The sequence below is a fragment of the Sardina pilchardus genome, chromosome 15, assembly GCF_963854185.1.
Source record: "Sardina pilchardus chromosome 15, fSarPil1.1, whole genome shotgun sequence".
In the NCBI taxonomy this organism is placed as follows: Eukaryota; Metazoa; Chordata; class Actinopteri; order Clupeiformes; family Clupeidae; genus Sardina; species Sardina pilchardus.
In genome coordinates, this window is record NC_085008.1 from 17,125,872 (window position 1) to 17,137,619 (window position 11,748).

General features: G+C 50.2%; 1 protein-coding gene across 1 annotated transcript in view; it reads left to right on the forward strand.

The window, feature by feature from the left end:
* The first annotated feature begins 2,090 nt into the window (after positions 1-2,090).
* Positions 2,091-11,748, forward strand: part of LOC134102434 (zinc finger protein GLIS1) — a 39,708-nt gene continuing 30,050 nt past the window's right edge. The window contains exons 1-3 of the mRNA XM_062556532.1: positions 2,091-2,786; positions 2,829-2,984; positions 3,108-3,653. Coding sequence (XP_062412516.1) covers positions 2,091-2,786; positions 2,829-2,984; positions 3,108-3,653 — 1,398 coding nt within the window. The remainder of the gene's footprint in view (positions 2,787-2,828; positions 2,985-3,107; positions 3,654-11,748) is intronic.

Below are 11,748 nucleotides of genomic sequence, written 5' to 3' on the forward strand. Positions count from 1 at the left end.
GTGTTTATTTCTCAAAGCACTTACAGGCTCATCATAAGTCAACACATTAAATGTTATGGCTCTGTAAAGCTAATAGGAGTAAGGTCCAAGTAAAAGCGTGCGCCCACACAAAATGTTAGATAATGCATTCTTGTCACAGCCTAATAAATGCTTATATGTGCTCAAGGTGCGATATAAAACATGACTAACACTCGAGCCTCTATTTGGCAGAATATGACTTCAGCATTTGTGGTCTGGTGGAACGGTTGGCAGTTCGCCTTTCGGCTGCATGTCTGAGTTTAATTCTTCTGTGAAAAAGTCAATCAAATGAATCATGGCATTCATCGGCGCAGGGATTCCATTAGCTAATGTTCGGTAGTCACCGGGGGAAAAAAATGTGCCGTGACGAGACTGTTCCTGCCATAGCCTCGCTGAAGTTACACCAGCCGTTCGAGTCATGCGGCTGAGTCGAACTCGAGAGGGGAAAAAACATGGCTGATCTTTTTCAGCACAGCATTCAGATCTCCTGCATTGTCTCTCAGTGTCACGGCGAGAGCCAAACAGGAAACGGCGGCAACGCTGAAACACTCAGGTCTTTGTGAGCTTTTCTTTGATGAAAGTGAAGCAAAGAGTTTGAGTGGAAGCGGTGTGCTGATGTTGGCTCTTTTGGCTGCTCAGTGTATGGAGGGTTGTACGGAATGGGAGATGGGGGGGGGGGGGTTGGGGTTGGGGTTGGGGGGGGGGGGGGGCACAAAGATGAGCCCTTCACAGACATGGCAGACAGAGGGGGGCCCTTCCCACGTCACTCAGGACCCTCGCAACAAAATCCATAATGAGCGAACTGACAGGAATTATTATGGCGGAGATCACAGCGGCGCGCAGGGAAACATGACCTGGCCTCCATTCAGCCTGAGAGAGATTCCCACAAGAATGACGAGTATTGTACGCATCCCGATCCCCCCCATCCCCCCCTCTCCCCCCGGAACGACCACCTCTCGGGCCGGCGTACCAGGTGACTCTCGCTCTGCTCGGGCCTAGGTGCCCGGGTTGGTTTTGACCCCCCCCCCCTTTTATAGGTGCCATCAAAGGCTGTCAGGCGACCAAGCTGACGGAGTGTCCGTATCCGCGCTGCGCCTGCCCTGCCCATAAATGGCCATTCATAACTGTCCGCGGCCAAATGGCCGCCTGTATTATTAATTCATGATGTCCCTGTGACAGTGAGTGTGGGTAGCGTCTGTGAGGGAGCAATTAAAGCCAAACGATGAGAACGGACGGGAAAGAGAGCATACTTCCCTAGGGATTCCCTCTGGAAGGACCTTATTGTCTGGACATACAGACTGGCATACATAAAGACACACACGTACAGAAGACATCCCCACACACACACACACACACACACACACACACACACACACACAGACACACACACACACATACACACACACACACACACACACAGACACACACACACACACACACAGAAAGGGTGAAAATATATGCTGCACGCAAGATATACTTTGTGAAAATAACTGTATGCAGGATGTGCTATATGTGTTAGTGTGCACTGCTCTCAGTCTCAGTGCGACTCTGTGAGACGAGGTGTGTGTGAGAGTGTCTGAGTGTGTAGGTGAGTGAAGGGAGGCGTCAGGAAAGAGCGCCGGTGACTGCCAGTACCCTGGGAGCACAGAGGACAGAGTGCCTCCTGTTTGGGCTGAGTCTGGACCAGCCGGTTGTGGGAAGAGCCACTTGCCAGACACCCCCCCCCCCCCCACCACACACACACACACACCCACTTGATGGCCTGGACCTTTATCTATCAGCAGCTGACAGCTTATAATACTCCTATTCTCCTCCCTCTCCCTCCCCATCCCTCTGATCCCCCTACCCTCTGTCACGTTTTCCTGCTGATATTCCCTCATATTCCTCTCCGTATCCCTGCTCTCCTCTCCTCTGTGTCCAGGTCGGCCGGCTTTCAGCGGAGCCTCGCCTCGCCCTCCTCTCTGGACTCCCCCGGCGGTGGAGGGGGCTTGAACGGGGCCAGGGGGGGGCCTCTCCCTCTCGCCTACCCCGTCAAAGAGGAGGCGTCCCTGGGATACAAGATCGCGTCGGGCATGGGGCTCTCGCCCTCTCCGCAGTCCCCGTTTGGCAGCGGCGGGAGAGCAGGGGTGGGGGTCGTCGGCGGACGAGGGCCCCCTCACTCGACCGGCGGCGGCGGCGGGGAGATGGAGCCTCTGCACGGGACGCACACGTCGGTTAGCGTGTCGGTGGCTAGCGCGGCATTAGCTTCAGCAGCAGCCACGGCGACGGCGGCGGCGTACCCGTTTAATAATGAAGATGGCTCCGCCCCGCCGGCTTTGTCCCTCCGTCCGTCAGCGCGACTCCACCACGCCAGCAGCCTGAAGAGACGCTGCCTGCCGCTGGCCTCCCAGTCCGCCACAGCCGCCGCCGCTAGCGCCAGTGCTAGCGCCGCCGCCACCGAGGGGATCGATATCACCGCCATCATCTGCTCCTCGTCGCAGATGTCCGTGGTGGCCTGCGTCAACGGCCTGCGCACCGCCACCGCCGCCAACCCCTCGCCCCCCTGCTCCTCCGTCGCGTCCTCCTCCTCCTCCTCCTCCTCCACCTGCGCCTCCTCCTCCTCGGTGACGGGCTTCCGCTCGGCCCACCTGCCCCAGTCCCTGCCCCTGGCGTCCAGCCCCCGGCCCCTGCAGGAGACCTGCCAGCTGCCCTCGCCCGCCACCTGCCTGCTGGCTCTCTCCTCCTCCGCCGCCTCCTCCTCCTCCTCCTCCTCCACCTCCTCGTCCGTGTCCTCCTCCTCCTCGTCCTCGTCCGTGTCGTCCTCGGTGGAGCCGGAGCCCATGCAGCAGGGCGGTGGTGGAGGTGGCGGTGGGGTGGAGGCCCTGGGGCTGCTGATGGGGGTGGGTGCCGGGGCTCTGATGGGTGGAGGAAGCCTCCAGCAGCAGCAGCAGCAGCAGCAGGGTGGAGAGGCCGGCTCTCTGCTCGAGGTCTGCCAGCGGGGAGCGCTGAAACAGGAGCCCCTGGACGACTTCTCCCCCGGCAACGATGACGAGCTCTTTCAGCACCAGCACCAGCATTACCTCCACCACCACCACCACCGCCTCCACCAGCACCAGCTGTCGTCCCGCAACCACCAGCAGACCCCCCGGCACTCCCACCCCCACCACCACCACCACCACCACCACCACTCCCACGCGGCCCCCGCGCGCCCGGCCATGCCCCCTCCCTACCACCTGCACCAGTACGTGGGAGCCAGTCCAGGGGCGCTGCTGCACCTCCAGGGCCAGTCGGCGGTGAGCTCAGCCCTGGGGCCCACGCCCAAAGCCCTGGGCTTGGTGGGCCAGCACGGCGGAGTAGGCTCGGTCAACTCCGCCACCCCGGCCCCCGGCGGCGGGGGGGAGAGGGAGGACGCCGGCTCGGCGGGCTCGGCGTTCGGGGACAAGCAGCTGTGCCGCTGGATCGACTGCAGCGCCGCCTACGAGCAGCAGGAGGAGCTGGTGAGGCACATCGAGAAGGTGCACATCGACCAGCGCAAGGGCGAGGACTTCACCTGCTTCTGGGCCGGCTGCATCCGCCGCTACAAGCCCTTCAACGCCCGCTACAAGCTCCTCATCCACATGAGGGTCCACTCGGGAGAGAAGCCCAACAAGTGCATGGTGAGTTCTCGTCTGACACACTCACACACCGCGAGTATGGGGAAGAAGAAAAAAAAAAAAAGCGCCGTACCCAAAACCCCACCCCACCAAAAAACAGTCCAATCACCCCTCTAATTTCATAAACACACACTATAAAATAATAGAGATCAAGTTCTCACGGCGTGGCTTTTTGAAAATTCATATTTCATGGTAATAGCAGAGTCATCAACTCGGTTGCGGTTTGACTCAATGGTTGGCCTTATTATGAAAGCAGGCCCTTCTAAAATAGAGCCAGACCACCTATTTTGATTGGTGTCACTCAGTTAGATGGTCCAGATGTACATTGTCATCTTCAATATGCATCATTTGCAAACGAGCCTGAGGTTCTGCCCGTGGTAGTTTGGTGCCTTCTTTTGTTGGATTTTTGTCTTAAGTAAACAGCCTTGATGGTGAGGTCCAGCAGTAAGATGTTTTGGCAGGGTGAAAGGCATGCAGTTAAACATCGACCGGGGCTCTAGCACTTTAGCCTAGAGAGTTCCTTCTTTAATAAGCTGTGTGTGTGTGTGTGTGTGTGTATGAGAGAGAGAGCATTGTTTCTGAATCGGTTCCTTTGGACCACAAGATTGTTGTTTTTTTATCCCTCTAAAAGAAATAAGAAAAATGTTGCAGAGAATTTATTTTTTTCCACTGATATTTTCCTTTAGCCCGTGTCAGGTATAAATATGCTTTTCATTGAAGAATTAGGGCACTTAATTGGACCTGTAGCTTCTGGCTGTGTAAATATGAAATAGTGCTGAAACCCAATTCATCCAGGTAGGACTCTCAAATTCCACAAGTCAACACACTAATCAATGTCAAACTGCCTCTGCTCCGCAGTCCCTGCTCAACGGAAAAAGCCCTCAAACTCTGCGAAACAGTCAGTCCAAATACACAATTAGTCCACAATTTGTGTAGGGTGAAACCATATTTATTTTCACAAGCTCTCGTTTTTTTTCTCTCTCCTTTTTTTTTAAGGTGGAGTGATCTCCAAAACCCAACACATCTGGATAGTATAAGCAAACAATGCATGCACTTGATCCCTTTAAATGGGAGGTTTAAATGTTTAGCTGTCCCACAAGTATTAAGCGAATTGGCTTTTTTTGGCCAAGTCCAAAGACCAGAAATAAAAAATAGTAGTCTGGTGGAGAGTGAATCGTCGTGGTGATGGCTAGAACTCCCCTCTTGCCCAATGCAAAGAATGTTTCATTTCTTGTCAGCTACATTCTGTTTCATCTCCAAGGAGATACTCCAAAATGTTTTTTTTTTGTGGGGACGAAAAATGGTTCTGCAGCTATTCTCGAACATATTGCTTTGAAATGTGCTGCTATGAAATATCCCCTTCATGTTCAACCACCTCAGATGACCTTAGTCCACTCATCCTGATCGAAACCAGGCACAGAGCAAAATGTATACTATCTTTGCCTTCAAGTTTCAGTTTGTTTGACTAGGCCAGTGCTTCGTTCTTGGTGTTTTTATCAAGACCACACTATGCTATGCTAGTTGGCTATGCTTGTGTGTATGTGTGTGTGTGTGTGTGTGTGTGTGTGTGTGTGTGTGTGTGTGTGTGTGTGTGTCTGTGCGTGTGTGTATGTGCGTGTGTGTGCGTGTGCATGTGTTTGTGTGTGTGTTTTCACTGTAATGCCTTTTTGGTGCTTTACACTTCGAGACACACACTGTGAGGTTCTGGAAATAATTGCCTTGCGTTTCTGCTCCAGTCGTTGGCTTTGTTATTTTAGTGTTCACAGTGTATATAACACACTATTTGTTTGTGTTTTTTCTCCTTCTTCTTCTTCTCACTTTGGGTTGTGTAGAGAGATCTGTCTCTGGTCTTGTTGCTTTTCTCTGGGTGTGTTTCGAGATCCAACCCTGGTGTCACAATTCTACAAACAAATGATTTTTTTTTCTAAATGGGAGATGCTTACCAGATGCTGACAAAGGAACAAATCAGTCCACTGTAGGCGAAATGAGACGCTGGACAATGTTTCCAAACTCCAAATGGATCTGGACTGCCATGGCTATACTACAAGAATGACTTAATGCGACACACACACACACACACACACACACACACACACACACACACACACACTTGGTCACACACATGGTCACACACACACACACACACACACACAATTATGCCTGTACGAGAATTATTGTGAAATTGTTGCCAGGGACGGGCTACTGCAGTGCCAGTGAACCGATGGAAGTATTTACTTGTTTCTGTGTTGTGTGATGAATCTGATTAGTGCACTTGGTTCCTATATCAAAGCGGCCAAATTTGTTACAATTATGGAAAGCTGTGAGGTAGAAGCATCTACAGCCATTAGTTAAGCTTACGTCGGAATTGTTACAATGTGCCTGAAATTGTATAGGGATATAGAGGGCTACATAGGGAGAAGATGCTTCTTCTTTTTCTTCGTCTTCTTCTTCTTCTTCTTCGTTTTCTTCTTCCTCTCCTTCTCCTCCTCCTCCTCCTCCTCCATATCCGAGCTGTGGAGTCGGTGTCTTTTTATGGCCTGGGCAGGAAGAGACTTTGTGAGTGACGCTCACTCGCTGCCTCAATGGCACCCGCGCAATAGACAAAGGCACGCTGGTATTCCAGCTATTTGAGCAGAGGAAGCAGATGAGACGTTTTGATTTAGGACCAAATGCTCCAGAAAAACCAGGCTAATCCCTTTATTAGCTTTCCAACAGCAGATTCCAGTGAGCACTCTTGAGACGAGACTCCCCCCCCCCCCCCCCCCCGCATCCAAACATAACACTCTACTACCCCTGACTCCACACACACACACACACACACACACACACACACACACACACACACACACACTACACCTCCCACACCCCCACGCTCCAGCTGCACAGCATTTTGCCTTCATGCTGTGCTTTGGCAGGAAAAAGTCATTATCACAACACAAGAAGTACCTCGACTCCTAGCCTGTCACTATCTGTACCTGGCTGCGTTCAATTCCGCCCGACCGCACATAAAACGGCGCAGCTCCATCTGTAAACATTGAGCTCTCCCGTCTTAAAACGAACCGTCCGGTAAGAGGGCCTTTTTTTTGCGAGGCACTTTCAGGCCGCCCGGCCAATTAATAAGCACCGGAGGCTGTTTTGTGGTAGTTGGAGTGGGGAGGGCCACGCAGTTAAAAGGAAACTACATAATCTCACTGCAATATCCTGTTGTGTTTCATGCCTCATTCGAGTGTTGTTTTAGTTTATTGCATTTTTTCCCTCTCGTCTGCATTAATATTAAAAATATATCCCACGACCGTAGCCATAGTCGCTGTCCCAGGGCTTTGATATCCTCATGGTTTATTTGAATGAACCCCGTGGATTTGATGTCTCCGATCAGCTGACCTCCCAACCCTTGAAATTTCCTCGGACACTCGTGTAAACGATGCGATCGCTCTATCAGCTGCACAGCCCCGGTCTAGGAGGGGCCGCGGCACAGTGAGCGAGTGTGAGGAGGCTGAGGGAGTCATGTCCGGAGTCTTGCTACTCTTGGCTTTATTGAAAACACACTGGTATTTATGGAAGTAAATTCCACCATGTTTTTTTTTTGTCTGTCTCGGCTGGCTTAAAGTGGCAAAGTTGAAAGAGTTGATCTCATTTCACCGGTTTTGAAGGGCTTCCCATACAGTATACAACACAACTTTTCCAGTCATTAGTGAGAAGGTTTTTTGAAGAGCTCCTCTCTTTGCTTACACTTTGGTATGGAGATTTTCAGAATGTATAAAGATAGTCTGTTCCTCGAATAAACTTTAGTTGCCTTTCAGTCATCAGACAACCTTAAGCAATCATCTCTCAACAGTCATTTTGTGGTGTGGATTGTCTTTTCTACGTTCAACTCAGGCCTATATTATTTTATAAAGGTTTTGCCTTTGATGCTTATTTGACTGTTTTATGCTGGTTTTGCCTTTGATTACAAATGATGAAAGCAATTATTGTAGATAATTAAAGTTGTTTGGGGACATTGTGGCAAAGAAAACAATCCACAAAAACAATTATATTTGGTTGAAAAACAATTAAGCAAAAATGAACTCATAATCTTGTCATCTCTCAGACGTCAGAAGTCACCCGTTTTCAATTCTCACAGTCCCAAAAAACTGAAAGCATTCTTTTAGGGAAAGTTGGGCATTCTCGACCTTGAGACTGCTGTCTGAAAAAAAGAAGAAGAAAAAACATAAATCACATAATTTCCTTTTTTTTCCATGAGTGTGAAACCAGCAAACCTATATATATATTAAGATTTATTTGACTGTTTTTTGGATGCGAGCTCCGGGCTGCTCTAGAGGCCTGAAGAGCTCAGACATGCGGCTGCGGTGTTTGCCAACATGCCGTGTTTCGCAGTAAATGGAGTCTTTTGTTAGCCGTCAACACAGATGCGGGAGATGAAACACCATCCGAGCGGCCATTAGCTAATTAAAACCCATGGCCTTGTGTGCGCGCGCTATAGTGAGCGAGCGTTAGCGCTGGCGTTAGCGTGAGTCGACTTTTCCCTCACCGTCGGAACGGAGCGGGGACTGAAATCAGAGCCGTCTGGGTGCCGGGGCGCAGGGCACGGGGCACTGAGTGACGTTGATATTAATGTGTTTGCACCAGAACGAGCTGCTGACATCCTGCCTGGTCTGGACGACTTAGCCTCAACCGTCCTTCAGGGGAGCGGGGAACTCGGGCTACCAGGTAGTCAGCGCCACAGGCAGCAGCAGCAGAGCTACCTGCACTGGAGAAGTTTGATAGAGGACAGATCAGCACTGCCAGTCCCAAGTTGCGATCAGCGGAGTGCATTGAGATAAAGCTGTGTAGGCGCACATACACACTGTGGTCCACTCCAGCAGAGTATGGACTCCGTCAGGAGAAGCTGTGCTGCCATACCAATGGGAGGAGGTATTGAGGTTCCTGCACAATGTATGTGTCAGACATGGATATTGAAAGCAAAGTCCATCTTATCCAGAAACCATCAAATTGTAATGATAGAGAAACACTGCTGATATTCCACAGCCTGGCAGTTGTAAAATGAGTCGTATATTTTTAAGCTCAGATGCTCAGATGCCAGCTGAAAGGAGTGGATTTGGCACGTATTTACCTGATCAGAGATACTCTGTGTCCTGGGATATCTTCCATAGTTGTCAACTCCCTTCTCACACTTTTGCTTGAAATGCTGTTCTTGGAGTGGTACCTTATTTTGTAGACCTTTTCAAAAAGCCCCTGCCATTTTGTCGAGGACTCCAGTGTTTCCGCATACCAGTGACATTTTATTCCATTATTCCCACTGACATTTCATTCCATTATTCCAGTCATTTAAGTAGTATGACCCAAGTGAGAGTGGGGTCAGTAAAACGTCCTTACAGCTGTCATACGTCCATGGTTAGTCCAGGATATCTCATGGCATGCCTCTTGCCGATGGTCAGAAGTTAGTAACTTGTTCAAGTGGATCTAACTGTGGTGTAATAAGGAACATCCTATTGCTGCGTAACAAGCGGCTGTGTATACCGTGGCCATTGTCAGGTCCTTCATGCCACTCGGCCGTTTCATGGTCATGCTAACAGCGTAGCAACACAGACCATATGTGATCCATGAATTAGCGTGATGAAACTGCTGGCAGGATGCGTCAGAGGAATGAAAGGCCTGGGAATGCATGGATCTTGCTTGTTTTCCTTGTTGAATAAGCAAAGCCAAGTTCTTGTCAAGTCATAAAAGGTTTCCAGTCAATCAGTGCAGTAATGCAATCCAGTCCGGCCTTCCCTCCTCTCTCCTCTCTCCTCTCCCCTTCCCTCCTCTCCTCTCCTCTACTCCCCTCCTCTCTGCTGTCCTTTCTTAGCACTCTTCTCTTTCCCTCTTCTGTCTTTTCTCTCTACTTTCATTGCTCTTCTTCTTGCTCTCTCTTTTTTCCCCTCCTCTCTCTGCTTCTCTTTCTCCCCCCCTCTATTGCTCCTTCTCTGCTTCTATCACTTGTAATCGCTGTAGTTCTATAGCGTCTCGGTACCTATGCATTATCGCATCTTTGCTTGTTATTTCATGGTTCAGTACCGACGCATTCTTAATGCTTTTGTGGGGCTTTGTAGTGTAAAAGTACACTCACGGTCAACATGAGTGGGATTAAGGACAAATGTGTTGTGCTGTCAGGCTTCCACACAGCTTTAAAAGCTGTAATGTGCGTAACCAGGTATCAAAGCATGGTAGATTCATGCACAATTTATACTAATTATATTTACTTGGAATGCAATATTTTGAGTTCGTAATTTCCTTAACATTAAATCATGGTCTTGCATTTGAAACCGGAGAGCTCTAACTGAGGCTGATAGGGCATTGCACTGAGATTGTGTCATAATTGTCCCAAATCCAAGACCTTAATCAGTTTAACCTTGTGAGTGGGCTGTATCGGCTTACTAATACCTAGGAAAGACAAAATTTCGCTAATGTTCAAGGTTTTTTTGCTCTGGTTCCCTGGGATCTTTCTGTGGAATGGGGCGAATCAAGGCCTCTTGAACTCGCTAGGGATCGCTGCCTTACATGTGCAAAGGGATTTCTGCGCGAGGTAATGGACCCAATTTAGTCCGATCATACAAGATATGGACAAAGAAGCCGTGCTCCCTATGGCCAGCTAATAAGCCCTTGGACTTTTCCTGCTGTTATGTCAAGGGTAAAAAGAAACCTGAGCTCCACGGACAAGAGCAGCTCTGGAAGGCCTGCCAATTAAAGTCATTCTGAGGCATCACCGCATGAACTGGACATGGTTATAAGCCTGTAAATGGCTAAAGCTATTAGTGGTGCTCTTTGGAAGTCTCATTAAGGTGTGTCTGGTAAATCCCTAATCAAATGTGAAGCTAAAAAAGACTCTTCAGCAGTCAAAACAAGCGGCCAGTCTTGTGTAGACAGTCTACTTATTTTCCCTGAGGTTGTTTTTCTTTGTATGTTGACATGAAGGTTGCAGTTCAGTGCAACACGACTGGCGAGGCTGTGTTACACGGTTACCTGTCAGGGAAGATGTGTATTAGGCCTGTCGTTGGCGGCCTTCACAGCTACTTTCTTCTCAGACGGGTCTGTTGGTTTGTCGTTGGTGTCAAGCCCACAGCTCGGGTCAGCATCAGGTAGCACCATATAAATTGAGAGCGAAAACACCACAACTTTGCACCACGCCTGACTTTTCCACAAACACAGGAGCCCTGGAGGCTAACATGTGTGTGTGTGTGTGTGTGTGTGTGTGTACGTGTAGTAGAGGGAAACAGCGAGAGGCCGTGGGATTGCGGCGAGCAGAGGAGTAAATCGCTCAGTAAGCTCAGGTACGATTCGCTGAGGTATTGATGTAGCGCGAGGCTGTTCCGCTGTCAAGTGGAGCGAGATCACACCAGCAGCCCACATCTGCCTCCCTCTGCCACCGCCATTTTCTCAGGTAAACACTCGCACAAGAGGCTCCTTCATAGGCCACGTATCCTCGCCTCGTCGTCGGGCCCAAAGCCGCGTCTCCACCACCACGGTCCAGACTGGGGCTCCGAACGCCAGAGTCCCCTTAAGCGAAGCCACGCAGGAAAAACTTCTCCAACCGGAAAGAGTAGGTGTACCAGTGCCGAACAGTCTGAACGTTGTCTCGCTTGAGTCGAAAGACGGATGGCGCGCTGTCCGAGGTGGTTTCAGGGCATAGGTGACGAGAGAGAGAGAAAGAGAGAGAGAGCGAGAGAGAGAGACAGAGGACTAGTGATTATAGTGACGAACATTGTAAAGCAGAGTAAGTCATTTGATCGGAATGCAATGTGCAGCGTTTTTCTCGAGAGAAACTGCTATGGCCCATTTTTATTTTTTTTCCGGAGGCTGCGCTTGCAGAGCCTTGGCAGTACACCCTGCACTGTAACGCTGAATCACAGCTGGAATCCAACAGGGCAATTAGATCGCTCCCCACGAAAATATGCCTCGCGGGCCAAAAAGGCTGTCCACGGTCCCCGAAGGCGCATGTCTGTTTACATTGTCAAGTCCTCACATTTACTCGGCCGTTGCATTTCGGGAGTCTACCGCAGAAACATCCACTGGCGCGCTTTTTTGCCGAAAAACACAGACCTGCTCCACGCAATGGGGAGAA